The following is a 22,443-nucleotide window of genomic DNA, read 5'->3' as shown; positions in this document are numbered from 1 at the left end:
TTCATCACAAAAACTACAAGTATCTGTTCTTGGGTAGCCAAAGGCTATGTTAAAGGCTGTGTTAAAAACAGATATGTAAGAGTCATATGAGACTTGCGTGTTTGGATGTAGCTCTTGAAAAAGTTTATAAATTTTTGATATATTCAGGTCCTCTGGCAAATATTTTTTTTGGAGTCTTTTATACAATAGTGCGCCCCTCGACCTTTGAATGAATTTATATGGTCGTTAATCAGTTGTTTTGTTTCCTCAGGGATAGCATGTTTTCTATTTAAATGTTTTCCTCTTTGGTCCTTTGGTGAATATCCTGTCAATTTCAATGAGTTAATTAAATACTCTACCTTCTTTTTTGATAAGCCATGTATGGCAGAAAACGCTTTCCGACAAATATCGTACTCATTAACTGTCCCATCGACCATATCCCTAACTTTATATTTGCATGTAACATCTCTAAATTTCGCGTCAGCTGTATTTACCCTAGGTCTACGACGCTCAACAGGAACAACAGCCATCAAGCCACACAAATATGAGTTTTGTTCATTTGTATTGTGCATCAAATTAAATTTAGAAATAATGCTATCTCTAACCTGTAAAGGTATTCTTTCAAAGCATTTCATTTTGCAGTTACAGTCTGCCTCCGGCTCATGACTCTGCACCCTCATCTTCTTTGAAACTTCTCGCAATCTACCAAATCCTTTTCTTTTTTTAGCAGTCTTCTCCACAACACCATCATCACTTATGTCACTATCACACATTGTGTACCAATATAGACAAATATTATTTAGAGATAACAACAGCACACTAACCTCAACCTGTTGCACCACTGACAGAGATCAACAAAACAAACACTGCCTTCACAATCATCTGTGATTCAAATCAGCAGCTGGTTAAGTAGCAAATATCTTATTTGTATTTAAATAATGCTTCTAAGATGTAAATACGTATATACTAAACTGAATTATCATATAACAACAATAAAAGTCACGATTAATTAAGATCTTCATACGTAAATTGCTGAATACAACGGCGTTTAGTTGTGGACTTCTTTCCACTACGCTCTGGACTTAACCCCTTCTTCCCTTTGGGCCCAATTTTTCAAACCATTATTTTAAGGTGACTTGATCCGTTTTTCCCACAAATCATTATATCATGTGAAAGTACTCGTCAAGAGCTACAACAATTCATCAATAACTCAATTACTAAAAAAATGGACTTTGCCCCTTAGATTTTCATATTATGTAGCTAAAATCGAATTAAATACCTCTATTCCATTAACTAGCCACATAAGGATTGTAATTACTTAATCTTCATCTGTAATTAAAGACACACTGCTCGCATCAATCGGTATCCATATTAGACATTTTCATTATTGATCGTTGAGCCCAGTTGTCTAAAATAAGTTTGTTTCAGAATTCATGATCTGTTAGGTTCATATTTTTATATTGCACAGCCAGTACTACGTTTTCCATATGTAACTAAGGACCAACGGAGTCGTTATTAGACATTGTCTTCATTACTCTATAAACATAGTTTGTCCAAGCTAAGCTTGTTTTAGGAAGTCGTTAAAATTTAGCTTTCATATTTCATAATCAAATCGAAAATTTTTATTTAATTATTTAAACATCTAATGTGTACAACTAAGGACAAACAGGACTCATCAATCGGTATCCTTATTACGCAGTTTCTTTAGTGTTTTTTGAATTTTGTTCATACAAAGCTTCTTTTAGTAATTCGTTATACTGTAATGTTTGGATTTTCATAATCCACAGCCTAAACCATTGCAAATATTTAGTATTTGTTTGTAACTGAGAAAAAACGGGAATGTGTATCTTTATTAGGCAGTTATTTCATTTAGGAATTTTTTGACTATTATATCTGTAGTTTTATAGCTTAACTCAGAAATTCCTAGACTATTTTTTCTCGTAAACTACTTTCAAAATACTTATCACTAGTTTTGGTTCATATATTTACGTTATATTATCAACGCGTTAGAAAACAGATCTAACTATGGAAATTCAAGTACACTCCTGTTGAAGAGCTTCCCACGGGGGGTGCACTTGATTCACTTTGGGAATCACAGGCTTAAACTAAATTTTATAATCTTCTTTTAGTAATTCGTTATACAGTTGAATTTAGATTTTCCGATTTCATAGCCTATGCCAAATCGGATATTTTTCTGCTTCATTCAATGATTTTTTTACTTCGTATTTGGTTGTAACTGAGGATAAACGAAAATGTCGAGAAAAGCTTTTTTTAGAAATTCGTTGGACTGTTATCTTTTTAGTTTCATTGTTCATAGTTCAAAACTGAATCGAATATTTATATTTTATCTACTGATCATCTAATTGTTGTTATCAATTTGCATTCAAGTAACTGAGAACAAACAAAAAGACATCATGATTAAGTGCTATTTGAAGACAGTTTGTGGAAGCAAAGCTGTTGGTAGGAAATAATTAGAGGTGTCTTTCAGGATTTCCATACTTTGCATCCAAAACTAAATCGAGTATTTATATTTCACTCACTGATTTAGTGAGAACTAGTTATCACTTTGTATTTTTCACTTAGTCTTGTCGCTTTCCTGAATTGATATTTTGATGTTGATAGAACGTAGTCTGTTAATATTCATTGTGTTGTTGGAATAACGTTAATGCTAATTAAACTTTCAAGGATGCGCCTGTCTTCAAGTCAAGTCTACATAACAACCGGATAAACATGAATTCTGGATCTCCCCTTTTTGTAGCATGAAATAAAAAGCTGACTAATGTGTTAGAAGCAAATAACTCACTTTGATATTTAGATGAATATGCAAAGTCGATTTAGAATAGATTGAAATATTCATACCACTACACGGTTTATGAAGTCAGAATATACTGGATGGTCATGAGAAACTTAACATACTTCTACCATATATAGAGTCCTTCAGGGAGGATATCATGTGGTACTAGGAAATTTCAACTCATTTTTTATTTATTTAATGAATTGTGAAATTGATCATGAATATTAGTTGGCGAAAGTGTTATTACAGCTCATTTGATCTTTGATTTGTTTCATTTTTTCCATGATACAGTACATCCACTAAGTAGTGTTTTGAGATGTCAGATAGTAATAACATTTCACATTGACAACAAGTGTTGAAAATACTGTAAATGTCTACCACCTTCACACATAATGCCCTTTGCATAAATGAGGAACTTCTGCAAATCGTCTATCTGAATACTTATGCTTTTTAGGCTACTAATTCTCGCTAATTATCTAAAGAATCTTTAGACTGAAAAAACGTTTTATATCGAACCATTAATTATCCTCAACCAATTTGTTTGGATAGTCGATACCTTATTCTAGTCCTACATCCTTTGAAAGTAAGCAAGTATTAATTCCTTTTTTTTTTGTTACATTGATATCAGTTTTTATACTTTCAACGTATTGTTACGAACAAATTCGAAAATTGGCTTCCTAGATTGGCAATGTCCAGCTACTATGGAATTTTAAGAATTCAGCAAACTTGCGAGGCGCTTTTCAGGCAGCGCCTTTCACATTTTTTATAAATGGCGGAACTTTTTTAGTAGCAGGCGGAGTTTGGACCAGAAGTTTCTATTCATATAGTTAAAAGTAAACGATCAAAACTTTACGCAAAAAATAGAAAAAAGAATGTTTCTGGGATACTGTGAAACTACGAAATAATTTAGAGAGTAGGTAGAAATGCATACAGTCGTTATTTTTATTGCATAGAGAGTTCAAAAATTACCAAGCTTTGTAAAAAAGAGGAAAAAGTTATATCTCTAGATTTCAAGGAAAACAATACATGATAATGTATCTGACAGAGGTAATAATAACAGATTTGATAATGAAAACTAATATTATGATAATAAAGTGAATAAAAATTTTGAGGTTTCAAATGAGTCAGATGATGATAATATTGAGGATTTTGTTAGAACAGGAGAAAGAAGAATGGAATAAACTTCATGGGTGAAATACTATATATTTGACAATGAAGATATATCCTTTTATTTTGCGGAAGAGGAACTGCTGACATATGAACAGACAAATAAGAACAGAGCTAAGTGGCAGAAAGCGTTCCTTGCCCAAAGAATAAAAAGGTGATGGACAGTAAATGGGTATTCAAGATAAAAATGAATAGTGAGTTTGAAGCGAGGCTAGTGGCTTGTGGCTTGAAACAAGAGAGTGATGAAAGTATATTTTATATTCATGTTCCTCTAGCTAAATTGGCGACAATCAGAATATTGTTAGTGGTAGCAAATAAGTTGTGCCAACCAATGTATCAGATGGATATAAGAAGTGCTTTTTTATATGTAGAAATAGGGGAAAAAGTGTTCATGGGTTTACCAGTTAAAACAAAAGATAATTCTGAGACACTCTGCTTATTGAAAAAATCGATTTATGGACGAAGGAATAGCGCTAAATGCTGAAACACAAATTTTGATAATTACTATTTGTATTCCAAATGTATTGATCCAAACAAATTGTATGTATAGATTTTTGTGGATGATTTGCTGATATTATGAACAGATTTATTAGAAATTGATAAGCTTGTATACAGATTTTTATACGCTGCTATTTGAATTAATAAAAGTTGTGAGAAAGGGCTGATGCTAGTAAATCGATATAGGGAACTTATCGTTAACAAAGCTATTATCTATTGATCGAAGCTCAATATAGTCAACAAATCATTTTTATTGTTTCATTTAATATTAGAATAAACTAGTTGATATTCTAAATCTATTTTGGTCGACCTTCATATTATTTCCAAATAGATATTCCCATCGTAACATTTCATTGTTATCCGTTTTTGTGAAAAAAATTATATAATTACTATAACATCAAATAGCACACGTCAATCATGAAATTCATAACATTCTTCTTATATTTTCTGGAATGTATTCTACTTTGCGAGTAAAAACAATGACAGGTGCTCTAATGCTGTTTTTATTATTGAAATGGATCTATCGTCTAACAAAACAAATTTTTTCAATTAATGTAATTTGGCTTCAACGAACATAGAAGAAGGTGTAAACATATCACCTTTAGAAAAAATTCAGACTAGACAATTCGTCACATGAACGTAAAATAAGGTTTGTCCTATCCATGTACTCTATCTCAAGGTTAGATTTCAATACCATAAAAACTGGCTTAAAATGGTGAAATTTTTCATACTTCAGCTCATTAAGTCCTATCCTATTAGACCGTCCGATAAAGCTGCCAAACTTATATTCCTAATCAACAAACAATCCACATTCAATTACCTCTATATTATATAAGTTTTCGAATTTTTCTACAGCCCTCGATTCATTTTTTACAACGTGCTGCAATGATTTGGGATAATTACTCAGTTGACCGCTACTTGGAGAGCATAAAATGGTTTTCACCCTATTACAAGTATTCGTAGCCTCTTTTGATTACTGACTTGACCTTTTGATGTCTAACTTTTTATAATTTCAAGGTATTGTTAGGGAAAAGTTCGCAAAATGTCTCCATAGGCCGAACCTAGTTCCTGAAGTTTTGCAAAAAAAAGAGGAAACAGTTAAATATCTAGATTTCAAGACTAAAGAAACATTACATGACAAATTATCCGACAGATATAATAATAACGGATTTGATAATGAAAACCAATATTTTTATAATAAAACTGATTCAGATGAAAAATTTTGAGGTTCAACTACTACAAGTATTCGTTGTTGTTCGCATATTACGAATTTTACCCAGTACCCTAGTAGATTGCGTATTTGTATGAGGGTCGAAGGTATTTTGTGACATTTTAGCAATGTTGAAATTAACTCCACCAGCTTCAACCGCTAATTTATGTTGTTCTTTATACGTTATAATCATCTCCTCTATCACAATGTCTTTGGTGTTTTTTATAATAACATTCGTATCAACCACCGAAGCTTTATTTATGTCAAGCTCTTTTGCGTCGTAAGTTGTACTAAATGTTTTTGTAACACCATATATGTTACTTTCACAAGTAGTAGTACTGTTTACTCCGAAGCGCTCATTTACTGAACATACATTAGATATATTGCAACGAAATAAACCATTTGTGTTCAAAAATTCGTACTCAAAATCTACTATCCGTGCACTAGTCATTTCCACTTGAGCGTCAGTTCTTGCATTTGTAAATGAATTTTTCTGTATATCAGTTTAGTCAACTGTTCATGATCAATGGTCAAAATTCTAGTCTTAGTGAATCAATGTCGATAGAAATGGAAGGAATAAAAAGGGAAACTGTTTTTATTGGTGGACTGGACTTATGAAGCAAACCACCATTACATAAACAACCTAAACAAATAAACGATGTACATAAACATGAAGTTGAATGAAAAAACATCATACTAAATTAAGAATAATAATATGAGTATTTACTTACCTATCAATATCGCAAATAATATCGAATTTAATGAATTTAGCTCATGACCACCTTATATTAATTGAATTTTTATGTCATAGCATAGAGCATAAAAAGTTAGGATATCTATGGCGTGTCTTATAATTTTCAACTCGACTGTGAAAATATGTTGATTAAATTCATCATAGTCAATAACCATTACAGGGAAATTATCATAAAAATATATTTTCCTACACTATCGATTATTTTTCACCCAACAAATTAATTGTATGTATTCTAAATTCCAATTCACACATACACAAACAGAGTTGTTGCACCTTTGAAGTCCCGTACCTCTTAACATTTACTCCCGTATAAGTCCGCGGATTGATGCGAAGAAGAACATTCCACCATTTCTTGTCATTTTGACAGGTTATTAACCTCATTCGCGTTGCAGTTTTTGTTAAGAGTTAGGGAGCCTTGATGTGTGTATGTGTTTTCACTGTATCGGGTAAACCCTTTCCTACCTTCTCCGGCAAGAAAAAATGTATAACTCAGCACTTGCTCATGAAATGCGGAGTTACCGTGTTGGTGGGTTTCCTTTTGTGGGGTGACTCAGAAAACCTAGGATCTTGGAAAAATATTTTTTTGTATTTTTTGTGTTTTTTTACTATTTTTTTGTTTTTTTTTTGGTGTCTGGTTTGGATTCGAGTTCTAAAAATACATTGAGCCTTTATCTCATTTTCATGATATCCCCCACTGTGAGCTTTCTACCTGAAAATTTACTCATATACATTGACAGGTCTTGCATCATCGGCTGCAAATTCCCGAAAATAAATTTTGTACTGAGCTCTACTCATAACTTTGATGACTATGTACTTTGTAAATTATTTCCAGTTAAATAATTTCGAACGTTACTTTCCACTTCCTCCAACCTGTCAATCAAAATAAGATGCTTGATGAAATTGTCAGTGCAATTAAGAATTTCCTAAATTCAATATACGCGAAGGAGCTGTTGCTGTGCTAATAATTAATTGTCAATAAAGTTGCAGTTTCTCCTTTCAACTATACGCTTAGCATTCTGTCAAAAAACGTTTTCAATCAGTTTTGTTACCGAGCATGAAAAGGTCAATATATCTAAAAGATATTTGTGAGAGTTGCGAGCTTCGATACACAGGAGCAAGATTTATCAACTTTTAACATAGACCAACAATTTATAAAGTGTCCATTTCCTGAAAGATTGATATTTGTCATTTAATTTCAATTTCAATCTATTTACTACTCTTCCAGTCAATTAAGTTGACCACAGTACAGATGGCTACAAACAAGAAAATTGGAACAAAAGCGTAAATTACCAAAGTGTATTTCACTATTTCCACAAGAAATTGATTTGCCATCGTGATTGATTAGCTTCATCAGTATTAAGATTAGATCGATTCAACTGAAATTGGAATTGTATACCAAATTTAATTTGGTTCGAAAAAATAGTCGATTTTAATTATGGATTTTCCGACAAATATAGAGCTTTCAAAATTCAACATCTCAGTACATCAAAATGAACTCAAAAACTCAATTTTTCGTGCCCCAATTTCTTAATTAACAGACGCTTTAGCGGAATAATATGAGCAAATGCGAAGGTATAGGAAATATAATGATATAATATATAGATACTGTCTACCCCTTGGAATTATTGTAACTTCACCCTACGTTATGGAATCTGACTAATTCTTGAACTCATTATCATTTTCATTTCGTACCCATTGCTAGTGAGACTTGTAGCAACAAACTTTACTCCCTCTAACAAAACGATAATTGTCTTAATCAACCTTTTGTTCGATTTAAGAAGCATCTGTATCGCGTTTAATTCCATCCAAACATTCACTGTAGCTACATTCCATTATGAAACAAAACTTGAAGATGTTTAACCTGAACCAATTCGAATTCAGCTCAATTTCACTATCGAACAAGACATTCGCAGCTTTCTGTCTCGAACATCAGTCCAGCTTCATTTGCATTGGCATGCTGCTAGGTATCAAGTTTAATGTAATATCATTCAACTGCAAAACAGGATATTCGTGGGTGTCTGATCTGGAGACCTGTTCAGCAGCATCTACAGCCAAATACCAAGTTTACTGTACCATCTTTCGATTATTAACTTTGCCGAATATTGTTAATTTCCTGTTATATATAAACCATTGAAACTTCGAACAAATTTGAGAGTTGAATTAGTTTTTATAGTATGCGAAGGGAACTATTTCGGCTGTTAGAAGAAAAAGAATTCAAAATATTTGGAGGAACCGTGATAAAGTTACGTAAATATTGTTCTGACATGCCTCATCTCACGAAATGAATTAGAAATACCGTCATCATAGAGTAGTTTCTCCAGTGACGGGTAATTAAATCGGAGACCAGGTACTTCATGAAAGAAGTGGTAACATTAAATATATTTGTACAGTAAATTGTTCATTGAACTTCTACGTAAAACCATCGTGAATAATTTGCTAATAACATTCAAAAATACGCTCGCAATATTGGTAAAAAGTAAAAATTGTAGAAATCTTTGGTTTATGGTGTTATTTCTTGCTCAATGTGATTATTAAATTTATTCATATGAGGGTGTTCTATATAGAGACACAAATAATTTCTTTCTTATTATTCCCCGTTTCACCTTTTACCAAAAGAAACACACAAACTGCTCAAACAACTAAGAGAGCGTCAATAACTACTAGCGTAAGAGAGCATTTCCGTTTGTTTCTCGTATTTATAGTTAGATTGTTATTCAATCTCTTGTTACTTTATCATATGTCATGAAAACCATCGAGATTTACACAACCACAAATTTTGTGTTTTTATGTAAATATGAGTATTTTTGAATCACTATCTATTTCAATAGTTCACAAATACATTCACAAAAATAAACCATATATGTTCCTTTGATACATAATAATTTATAATTTTTATTGACTCAACTTAACTATAATTTCATAAGTTAAATTTTAAATTTATCATATGTAACCCTCCTCATTTATATTTTTCTATATTAAACATAATTTCTTCTAAGCAAACTCTAATTATTTTCTTTGAAATTACAAATCAATTCCTTATTTTATAACAAATCTGGCAAATTCCTGATATCTTGCAAAGATCGAAAAAGTCCAATCTCAGTTTTGGATTATTATGTTGATTGACATTTGACTTCTAAATTTATTTTTACTCTATACGATTCAATAATGGAAATAATTTTATAATGAAATACATTTGAAAAATTGAATATACTTATCTGTTATTTGAATTATCCTATTATATATACTGGTAACTATTTAATATATTTTATTATCAGTGTTTAAATTTGGTACTGAATCATTGAGAGTTAATTTGAATACATCTTAGTGGAAAGAGGATCAATAACCTGCGCTACGCCGAAGACACACTGATCATAGCGTCAAACATCCCAGCAATAATAGAATGACCAGTCTGTTATCAGCGAAAAATATGGTTTAAAAATAAATAAATCTAAAATGAAAATAATGATAGCTGATAGACAAGACAACAATTCTCCACAAACATCAGAAATTGCAGGCTACGAATGGAAAGACAAATCTATCAAGAAAACAATGAAAACCCGTCTTGTTGATGGTCTTCTCTTCCCCATTGCAACGTATATAGAGGCTTTCGAAATGTGGGTTTATACACTACTCTTTGTATCATGAACAGAACTCCGAACCAACTTATCAGTATTACAAAAAATTGGTGCACGTACAAAGCTCACCACAATAAACCGCATGGTTCTGCAGTACCTGGGACATATAGCTAGAAGATCAGGGACAATGGAACGGTTAATCATAGAAGGGAATGTAGATGGCAAACGCCCAAGAGGCAGATCTCCAACTAGATGGGTACACCAAACAAAACCCTTAATAAATATGAGTATGCATCATGCACACGATAGGCAAGCATGGAAACAACTGCTGAATGAAATATAAATGGTGATACTTCATCCTTTGAATGATAATGGAAAGAGAAGGAAATATATGTATGTGTGTGTGTGTTTTATAAAACTAATTTTATTTTAATTTGAGCCTAAAAAAATTATTATTAAAAAGAAAAATTCATGAATGTATATAAATTTGGGTATTTTTCGGGAATATATAATTTGAAGAGCGACACATCCTGTTTTTCAATAGGAGTGTAATAAATGGTGATTATTTGCGACTATTTTTATTATGGCTGTCACTACTGCAATAACATAAGTACTAAACAAACCGATTCTATTCTGAAAGTGGAAGGCGTCATCAGTGCCGAACCAGCACAAGGCTAAGACAGTTATTTGTTATCAATTAATAGAAGAAAAGTGTGCCGTTGGCCCGAGGGGAAGAAGAATCGTTAAAGTGTTACTTACTACACACCCCACGAAGACGTAAAGGTTTGCCAAGGCTTATAAAGGTCTGGACGAGGTACTCTGTGCTCCAAGTGAGATTTATCCGTCTTTGTAATTGAGCAGCTTTCCTTTCTAAAGTAAGTGCAGCTAGGCTGAAGGAAAGTCCGGGAGAGTAAATAGTGAAACTATATCTTTATAGATAACTGATATAATGAGAAAAATTTTAAAATCCATCGCAGCTGAGCCTCGCTAATTGAAATAAAACAGTATATTGAAACAGAGATATGAACTTTGACCAACAATAGAAATAAAATCAAAATTTACAAAATCGTAATTATTTGGGCTTGAAAGTGAAAGTTTTGTATTGACAAATTGTGATTATTTGTTTAATAACTAGGAATTCTTAAAAAAATCTTGTGAAAGCACTTATTAAAATGTTTCTTCTTGAAAATTTTTTCTCTGTTTCAACTGAGAATGTGACGTATTTAGGTCGAATCGACATTGCTTGCTTTGTTCAATTGGAAGAATTGTGCTGTAGAGTTTTTAACACGTTTTGATCATTTCTGACAACATTTCTGACAACATTTCTGACATCATTTCTGACGTCAGTTCTGACATTATTTCTGACGTCATTTCTGGCATAAATTCTGACGTCATTTCTGGCATAAATTCTGATATCAATTCTCACATCAATTTTGACTGAGTTACTAACGGTTGAGAAGAATTTTATGGATTACATGGAGATCTATGAGTTTCTTCGGATTAAAAATAATTTTATTTCATAATTCCTATTTGTTTCATATCCTTTTTTTTCACTCCTGTGTTTTTTACAGGACATATCTTTTTCGGAGATTAGATGAAGTTTCCTACAATATTCACATTCAGTACAATTTTAAAAAATTGATAAGACGGCTATTTCTTCTGACAAGTACCATTAGTTTTGACTAAACGTTTTCAAAATCAACTCATTAACGCTTAGGCAATGGGCAAAATGGGACACGTATAGCATGTGTGAGGTAGTGTGACAACACAGACGCGACTCGTACATGTTACACATGCTGGGTGGTGATCCGCATATTGAGACCCGAGTGAATCAAACTAAACAATTGTTGTTATTAAACTTCTAAATCAGAACTGGATGATGCTGAGGAGGAAATGTTGTTTTATTCCTTGATGAGAAAAAAATTGAAATCACCTAATAAAGTTATTCTATCGAAGAGAAAACACAGGAGACAATTACAACCAAAATGAGTGATACTGATTGTGCTAATTATTTTCGAATGAATCGAAACTAGTTGAAGTAGAAGAGATGATCCGTCAACACATATTTTAAATGTAAATCATTTACAACATCACTCCAAATCCGATTCTTCAGTTTCGTTTACATATAATCACCATTTTTTGTATCGTGAAGCTCTCTATTAACTTTATTTCTCTTATTTTTTCGTGAAAAAATTAAGGAAAGACTTGCTAATGACGCAGACGTATGGCACAGTAAAATGTGTCTGAACTACAACGGGACACGTCTGTGAGCTCACGCGTGTCGTGTCAGGTCGCGCTGCGACGTCAATTTGCGCCACTGCATTCAATCTTGTAGATTTCAAAACTACGTGCTGTGCTGTGTCACCAGTCTCGTGCTATACGTGTCCCAATAATTTGCGCTTTGCCTTAAGCTGGGCTCAAACGACTCGTGTACTTGGTATGTCATGTGAGTGGACTACTCATACACTTATTACTCACTCGCTGGTTTTCTTTCGTGGTCGGTAAAAATTAGCCAGAGTCAAAAGCGTCATGATTATTCTTACACTTGTTAAATACATAGTTGTTTATACTTGTGGAGGCGCTCTGACCAAATGCATAAATAATTGGATTATACAGCAACCATTCATAGGCCCCAAGACCTACAGAAGCGAATAGACGTTTTGTTTATATTCTCTTTTAAGTGTATGAGCGAAGCTCATCGCAACGGTGAAGTCGCTGAAGTAACTAAGAAATTTCCTGACGACCACTTTCCATATTGACTGTCACACCACTCATTCATTTGTCAAGATTTTAGCCACGCTCGCGTACTTCTACATTGTAAACGTCATATGAGCGCCGAGCTTTCTATCGAAATTTGCAAAGCTCGTTTACTTGGTAAGTACGCAAATAATTATTGTGTATTTGCCAATATCACGATTCGCTCAAGCACGGCTTTCGAAAATTTCAAGGTTTTATACAAATATTTATTGACGGTTCTGCCCAAACTGCAACCTAACTCCACTACAAAGGAACAAGCATGTAACACTTGTTTATCTTTTGCTCGCTCTCATTTCAATTTGAAACGCACAGAGTAAATAGCTATTTGCTTTCCATCTTTATTTTGTATTCACTGTCTTCACCCAGATGAACACTAGATATCTCGAAAAGTTCTCGATAATTGTCTCGTACAATTTTGCAAGGTCGTTATTAAAAACTGTTACCAGTCCGTCAATGGTTTTTTCGTTAACATGTTGTTGGGCAAGCTCAGTGCACGAATTGATGACACTTGGAATTCAGTTGCCACTAAATTTTTTGTACTGAATTGCTAGTGACTCATGAAATATTTGATTCAAATACATTTCTCACAAATTCTTACCATTCTAGTTATAGTTCTTGCTCTAAAAGCACATAAACTCAATTCTTTGTTAGATATTGTTGTATCCATACACGCTTCATTTTCACCAGAAGAGCTGTGACACTACAGGTAGTTGTTTTGCTCGTCGAAATTGTAATAGGCAGGTATTCTCACGTCCAGACTAGTTATCTAAAAGTTCCCTCCAAATGTACGGAAACTAGTTCGTATATTCGTATAAAGAATGATAATTACCTGACAAGGTAGACTGAGAAATAATATCAGCGGCAGCGGGCGTACGAAATGCCGGTTATAATGCAAATTTCATTCTTTTTCACTGTTTTGGGTTCGAATAATTAGAATTATACCCTATGTGTGAAATTAAAACATTGATGAATAAGGCACAATAATTTAAATTTCATCTGCTTGTTGTTTTCAATTGATTTCTAATTTTTCTGAGATTAAGTTTTTTTCCAGATTGGATATGGATGAAACTTGAAGACTACTGAAAGAAAACAATACGTTCAGATATGATTCAAGCTGAATAAAAGGAATAACCGATCTATAGAACAAAGAAATATGGAAGAAAACTATTTGGTCACCGATGTAAATTACACATTTTCAACCGACACATCCAATGAAAGCGATTATATAGATTCTAAATTAATGGAAAGATACCTTACGAATAAAGGTATCGATGAGCCTGCATATTCGACGCTCATTGTGATGTATTGTTTTCTGATGATTATGGGAGCTTTGGGAAACACTCTCGTGGTAAGTAAAAGCTGTTTACATAAAATACACGTTCATGACTATATATTATTAAAGACTATTTCCTTCGAAAAATTGAAGCCAACCAAAAAGCTGTAATATTTTATGTTTACCTAGCAACGATCAAATTTCAGCGGTAATACTGCACTAGTGCAAATTATCGATAATTTGCACGATTGCCAAATTTTCGTCTAGGATTAATAAACATCATTTGGTTTTAATTTTATATTTTAAGAAAAGGAACAATTATTGTTTATTTTAAATTAAATTTTTCTCAGGAAATAGTCTGCCAAAATGCCCTCTCGTGCATGTCAAATTGTCTCATAATTTCCTTTCGTGCGCATTCGCGAACTCGAGAAAATTAAATTATCGACAATTTGACATGCACTCGGGACATTAATATTGACAAATTTATATTTAGAGTGTACTCTGGATTGGAGTCAATGTACGAGGTATATGTTAAAATTCATTTGATTATTGAAATTAAAGAATAGTAGTATCGCCGTTGATTGAGAATACATTGAGCCCCAAATGAATTAATGACTGAAAGAATGTATGGAAGAATTGTGTTTTGCTGTGTCGTATAAAGTTTCCTTTTCAACATATTATGATAAGACAGAATTTGAATTGTACTAAATTTGTCCCAGTAAGTTTTTTTCTGTCTCTATTTAACGCGCACTTACGTTACGGCCATTAGTACTTAATATTAGTTTTCTCCACATAAAAATAGTAGAAACAGTTTGGTTGAGGGAATCATAAGACACAATTCACATTTCAGTGATGACTAGATATGATTGAATTTTGTAAATAAGCTGTTTACCCTCCAGAAACTTCATATGCAGAATTTAAAATATCTTTCTTGTGTGTGTTACAAAGCTAACGACATATCGTAGCATAGTGTGGGCAATCAGGGAAAATATGTTTTATTGGGAATTGGCGGAGAATATGATGATATTAGATAACCGTGTTCGAATCGACATGATCAATACGTAATTTGCGAATGACAATCTTATTCCGCCTGTATAAAGCAAAACTTGTAAATTGGATGGAACTGTTCTTTGAATATCACGCAGAGCCGAACTAACTCAATTCAATGATTTTGTCAGGTTAGATAAGACATATTTATTACTAATGATCCAGCAACATACCTGTATATATTTTATGATGAAAGTTTTTTGGATCTTCAGCAGTTTATATGTCTTGACTAAAGGATATCTTGTGTTTGATAGAATTTGGAGCTGATAAGAAATCTATACATATGGCTATGCGTAATGTTGTTTCGATTATTTCACTAGTATACAAACTTCAGAAAAAGATTTTATACGATCTGATGTCTTTTGAGTTACACAACATCCAATTCATCATGCTTTGAGGCTTCCGTGTAACAATTCAAGAAAGGATAACCGTGAACCACTGGCTTCCTCCGTATTAAATGCGCAGAGAAAGAAATCAAATTGTGATAGAGATGTGGTTTGAGTTGAGGTGATGTGGTGCTCAATATTTGGATTAATAAGGAAATAGGATTATATATAGGATTATATTGCAATGAGATTTATAATATAATAAACTGTTGGGTTTATGTATCAACCAAATTTGACGGTTTGGACGAGAAAGTAGACTGAGTTTAAATTAAGCAAAAAAATCGAATTATCATTGACATGTGGTACGGCTTGATGTCATGATAAAGAAGGATCTTTTAATATAATTTTTGTGGTCATACATCTTTCCACAAAGGTTACAGTACCAACGGTCCCTTTTTTTGAGGTACAAGGGAATCTCTCGACTTTAACTGATTCATTTTCATTTTAAATCGATCATTTCACACGGAAAGAGTAATCAACTACACTATATTGTTATTTCTCGCTAGATGAACGAAACACTTTTATTGTAAAGTTCTGACTTTCCTTTGAAATGTCCAGTCCTAATTCTCAAATATAAGCAAAAAATAATTTTTTTTGATAACTCAAAAATTGATTACATAATTATAATATATAAACTGATATACATACAATACATACTAAATCAATATTTAGTAGGATATGCAAATTTGCATCAACACTCAATTATGTCGTGACATAAGATAGTGTTAATCAATCATAAAGCCGATGAAGGGTTTAGAAAAAGAGCTTATCATGTAAGAAGGGATAAATCACTACACAATTCAAACCCTTCATCAACTGAATCTCCTCTATTGGAGTATCTTGTCACATTTACTCGTAACAACGGTATAATACTTGAATCGTTATCGTTTACCTGAGAGATCGATGCTAAATAAATTAGCAGTCTTCTTCCTATCTGCTTATATATTCTCCTCTTTTACTTCATATCAAGTGATTTCTAATTGTGCTTATTGGTCTTTCTGGAGGAATCACATTCGATGGGATCAATGATCTGCATTATTATACAAATGATTTTAGTTTAAGGCAGGTTGTTAACTGCCTCACACTCGAGCAAATATTGTTCACCAACAAAAATTGACCTAAATTACAAGTTAGTTTCTGTGACCCTACCTACTTGAAGGCAAATTTTCAAAGTACGAAAAGTATGTGATATATATTTTTCTCAATTGTATGACCTTATCCTTAAGCTTTTTTTATCCAGTTTTGAAAGGTTTAGGTTAAACTCTTACAGCTTTTTTCGAAATTCTATTTTAAAACTTCTGAAAGGTTACACTGTGAGAACATTAGCTTTTTTGTGATATCCACTACCATTCAAGGTTTGCTATTCTGGTCATTTGGACAACCTTTAGAGCACCTAGAGTGCCACTAATTACGTATCTATCTATAAGTTGATTGTTAATTTCGTTACATGGTTCATTTGATGATTTGTTCTCATTGTTACTGATAACGACAATAATAATATTATTATGAGAACGTTTGAACCCTAAACAGATTCTTAATTTCCGTTGTGACGAAGCTTTATAGACGTTTAAAGAAAATTCTGGTCGGTTACACATTTATTAAGATGTCTTAAGACCGAAAAAAGATATTTGCATGAAGCTTTCGCTACTCTCCATTTGGTTTTACTTTTGAAATACTTTTATGCTTCTCTATGTTGATATATCAAGAGAAATCTCAATATGTAACATATACGAAACAACGCTCTGTAACATTCACAATGCCAATTAAATTACTTAGAATTCATATATTTTGTATTATTGGACAAAAGCTTTTTCAGCAACATCAAGTTTAAGAAAATCAGACAATCAGTAAGGAGCTTCCAGGTGTTTTTTCTTAACAAGGCTCCTACTCTCCTGCACCTCTTATTTGAAGAACGTAGTAAAAATGCGGATAATTTGTTCATAGTATTGGGTAAATTCGAGAAATTTTTTTTTATATTTATTGTCGCATCAACTGCAAAGGTTATTAGCGATATGTCGGTTGTTCACAATTTATGATACAGTTGAGTGTTTTTAAGATATTTGATTGAGTTTGTGGTATTATACTTATTGTTAGGTAGAGAAATTATGGTGTTTGGAAATTGTGAGTTAGTCTTTCGTTTTTGTACTTTTGATAGTTCAGCAATAAGAGTTCAAGTTTATATTAACGTTACAAGCTTCACATATTGGTGGGTTTTCTCGGTTAAATAAATATGAGTGTATCTATCACTTTAGTGGTATTTGGTCCATACGATTTTTAAGACTTTTTCCATGGCTGGACGGATGGTTTTAGAGATTTTGATATCGACTGCGATGTGTTCCACCCACTTTGCCACTTGTACTGAACTTTTGTTTTGATTGTTCCTTCATAGTCGTTTGCAATCACTTCCCGTAAAATTATTGCTTCCTTATTTGCTGCTTCTTTGGTACATTTGTTTGCTTTTTCGTTTCTTAGGATGACTGTGTGTAATGGTATCCAAATGATTGATACGTTTGCCTGGTGGATGAGGTGGTTTTAATAAGGATACCTATAGGGTGTTTAAGAAAAACTTGTTCAAAGATTTTTATTGAGCTCATGGAGGCTGTTATATTGTATTGATTTCTTCTAGCGATGATTAATGCCTGTAATATGGTATAGAACTCTCCAGTATGGACGCTATTATGTGAAGATCTGTGTATTTTGTTTTCTACTACTGCCGCTCCTAGGCCAATAGGTGTTTTGGATACGACCGTGTACAGAATATGGTATTCTTTGTTGTCCAAGGGAAAATATTTATGTTGAAAGAAATCTGGTAATTCAAGGGCTAGGGTGTTTGTGTATTGGCGAATTCTTTCATAGAATGAAATAGTTGTTTGTTTTCGAATAGGTGCTTAAAGCGATCTGTGTTAATTTTCTTATTAGTCGAAGAAGGTGCTACTCTGGTACTTTACGTATAGAATTTGCAGGCTACATTATCTGCTGAGTCAAATGTCTTCAGATCTAAAATCAGGACGATTTATCAAGAAAAATATATATGGAGGCTTAAGAAATGAAAAGTTGAAGGAAGAAAAAATATTTCTGTATAATGGTCAATCTTTACCGTCCTACAGGAAGGTATTTTATCGACAGCCTTAAGAGTTGAGGGCTAAGGCACAAGTGCAGTTTCTGCAACATAAAATAAATAAAATTCAGTATATATTTGTGGAAGTTTAGAGGTTTACATTAAACTTACTTGAGTCTCTTTCGTCCATATACTCCAATAGGGATTCAATGGAATAAAGGTAGATGGGGTCAATGATGTCTGGCCTAATGGAGAAGTACGTATATACCCATTATAGGTATCGTGATAACTCTGTATGTGAATAAAACAAAAACACTTCTCTACGACTGAACACGTGTTACAATCAGAAGAAAAAATTGTTAGGGTAGGTATCCGCCTCGATCAACTACGAATCCACTATATTGTATCAAAGTCAATGCTGTTGTGTGATTCGCTGGACATTATAGCCATTAGTATTACCTACCGTCAAATCTATAAGCGTATTAGTTGTGCTAGTGAACCAAAAGAATGGGCTACGGTTCATTGTCCCATCTCGCACCAGCGAGTTTCCATACCTTGATGCGTCCTGGAAATGATCTTATCCGATATCCGATAGAAGTTCATTTAAAAACTTTATTTCACCGTAAAATGCGATCAAATTGTTTGGGATTACCGTAAGTGAAACCGCTAACAGGAGACAATACGTAGTCCCGCTGAAGCTATTATGAAATAATATGCAGTATTATTCACAACAGAGTCTAGACAAATAATATTCAATTATCCTGTGATCTGCTCGGGTAGGAGAAAAGATTTATGGAATTGGATCTTCGCATACTGATTAAAACCATATTTTCACATTCATGAAAAGATTGATAATATAATAATGATATAAAATAAATGATATATAATAACATTTTCATGAATTTTGTATGAGAGCAGGAATTCCTAAATAAATAATGAAGGCTAGACCTAGTTTAAATCAAAAAAAGGATGGAAAACTATTACGTGAAACTTTGACGCACTTTGCTTACAAAATGAGCCTCTTATGGTATCGCTTGTCTCAAAAGAAATACAAAGTTGACAGAATATATTGCCATGAATGAGTTAATATTTTGACCAGCACATTCCACTAATATTATATTGACAACTTAGGCTTTTACATTCTGTTAAAATGTTCCTCGTGTTTAAGATTCCATGCCAAATCATAGTTTAATTATTCCTGAATGACCTTGAATGAATTCTCAATATTACACTCCGTATTTTGGTAGTTACCTGTTTTAATTTTAAATTTCAATTCTGTGAGATTTATTCATAGAAGCCATATTATTTTTCAATTTTGTATTTTATACGGGATGGTCGAATGGATTTTAGAAATGAATCCTGGAATATAAAAATAGTATTTAGTTCGGTCTTGCCAATGCCAATAATTAAAGGTCACAATATTGAACATTTCTAATCTGGCGTTAGTCTAGTAGAATACGAGAGTTGCCTTTTCAGTTTTTGCAAAAAAAAAACAGATACGAACAAGTTCGAAACAAAATGTTTTATTGCTTTTAAAAATAATCACCCGTGACGTTTATACGTTTTTACATGAGCTTAAATTGCTTATATCTTTTCCTCTCTGAAACTGTTATAGTAGAAGAAGATTTTGGAAATCTTCAAATCCGTAAGGTGATAGTACAAGCAATGAGAGATTAATTTGATGTTTTTCTTCTTCAAATATCAAGTATTTTAATAAGCTCTAGGAGAGCTGGTATGCGGAGTCCATGTGACAGATATTTTTTCACACCTAAATGTTTGTATTGCATCTGCTCTATCCTGAGAGACGCCTCTATATGCTCTATGTCTGTAGATCCCATGCCGATCTTGTTTAATCATATCCTCGAAATGACACTTGATTTTGGCCGACATTCATCACCGACGAATGTACGAACATGACGAAATTATGTAAATCAATTATAAACAGTATTCTTAAATAGTGCTTCATTACCACTTGTTGAACGAGCTGAATCTATGCGTTGTGGTCCTTTCTAAAATATAAAAAATCGAACAAAACAAGCTCTCACGGGTGATTTTCATTTTTACACATACTTGCTCATTTTAAACGTTCACTATTAATAATTTTCGTTTATTTAGAACGGAAAGGTTTACACACATACATACATAAACTAGGACTTTGAAAACTAAGTATTAGAATTCAAGTTTCTTTCTAGTAATAAATGGAGACGTATTCGTTAGAGGAAATGTTGCAAGATCATTGAAATAAATAATTTTAAATGGAAAGTGACACCTCTTTGAAAAGATACTGAGAAAACCAATGGTACTAATATTGTATATAGTGTTTATTTATTTTGACTAGGTTTTCACTTTCAATGTTTAACATTAGGGGGAATTTGGAAGTTAAGCTGCTTTTTATATAATACATAATAAATTCTAGTTCATAGGGACTAAATAATCGATGATTCATTTTTGCGATACCTTGATTTAGTAGGCAAATTTGTGCATAATTCTGTTTTTAGGTCAAATTCATCCACCAATTATTTTTGGGAAAGAAGAAATCATTTTCATCTTTAACCATAGTTTCATTAATTTATCTTACCCAATTTTGAACTTACTTTAGATACTCCTATGCTGGTACTCCATGATACACAACCTCACAATGATTTAAAATCAAATGAATAACAATATAATATTGGCCAGAAAAATTTTCCGGTTTCATTCGTGACAAATTAAATGAATAGTATTTATAGTCTATCACTAACAAAAAGGAAGAGATCTTTTAACTTCCGTAGGCTGTGGACTCTTGTCGTCTACACTGGAATGCTTAATGTCGCATTTAGTGAAAAATCGAAGCTATCGCTAGGCGTTAAGTTGAGAATAATAAACGGACGTCCCCATATTGAATATTTCTTCACGGAGCTGTCGTAAATATTTCAATGTGATCAGTAGATTTAAATTCTATCTAAAATAAGTGGAATAAGATAAGGAGGAGACTAGTCAATTCACACCACCATCCACAATAGTTAATACACGAAGTTAAAATATGAAATATGGAATACCATTTTTATCCATGGTTATAAGAATATGGGAGTGCATTCGGCTACACTGTTACCAAATATATTATTAATTTTTCTTCATAAATCTAATGGTTTTCGTTATTTTTTGTTTCGAATCTTCTGACCCTGAAATCAAACTTTTCGAGCAGAGTTATTCGGTCTCCAGCTGTTCGGAATTTCTTTTAATTAACTGTCCCAGATAAGAATGCCAGCGGCACTGCTTGTTTTCAGGTCGTACCAAAAGGCCTTATTCTACATAGTAATAGAAAATGAATGAGAAGCTTATTGTGATTAACTGCAATACTTTTTTTCTACCAATTTATATGTATCTTATTTGTCTGAATATTCTTCTGTCTGTACGATATTTGGAATTTATTTAATAGATGCGCTTCTTTCATTTTCATCTATTACTTCTTACATGTCTGCTGTTTTGATTTTCTTTCTCAGCGTAGTTGTTTCGAAAAGGCATCATGTATATAGGTACTGCAAAAATCACTAAATATATCTCCCGCATCCACCTTGACGCAGCTCTCACACTCAAATCAATTTCACACTGAGTTTATGGCTTATAAAACCCTCTGATCGTGGAAAAAAAGTAATCTGGTAATACAATAATATAATAATACATACCTCAATAAACACGACAACATTCACAAAAATACTTAAATTGGAAAAAAATTCTGTGCAAAGGCAAAACACGTTTAACATTCTCTGTGCCAAACGGAACAGTTATATACTGGTGATTCATCGCTCCATGTGATCAATGACCACATTGACGTTTTATTTTATTTTATTGGCTCTAAATTTGAATGAAGTTTTGAAATATTGGTCAAATCTCTCAAATTTCCTCTACAATAGATAAGGGAAAGATCGCGGAGAATATAAGCACTTCAAAAAGTCAGTATAATCC

At 32.7% G+C, this 22,443-nt stretch overlaps 1 protein-coding gene across 2 annotated transcripts in view; it reads left to right on the top strand.

Annotated features, from left to right (window-relative positions):
• Positions 1-22,443, top strand: part of LOC130443949 (neuropeptide F receptor) — a 139,850-nt gene that overhangs the window by 66,955 nt on the left and 50,452 nt on the right. For both annotated transcript variants that reach the window (XM_056778860.1, XM_056778859.1), the window contains exon 2: positions 13,786-14,082. In XM_056778860.1, coding sequence (XP_056634838.1) covers positions 13,888-14,082 — 195 coding nt within the window. In that variant the 5' untranslated portion in view covers positions 13,786-13,887. The remainder of the gene's footprint in view (positions 1-13,785; positions 14,083-22,443) is intronic.

This window comes from Diorhabda sublineata, chromosome 5 (genome assembly GCF_026230105.1).
Source record: "Diorhabda sublineata isolate icDioSubl1.1 chromosome 5, icDioSubl1.1, whole genome shotgun sequence".
Lineage (NCBI taxonomy): Eukaryota > Metazoa > Arthropoda > Insecta > Coleoptera > Chrysomelidae > Diorhabda > Diorhabda sublineata.
The sequence above is the reverse complement of the archived record's forward strand: the minus strand, read 5'-3'. Positions and strand labels throughout refer to the sequence as shown.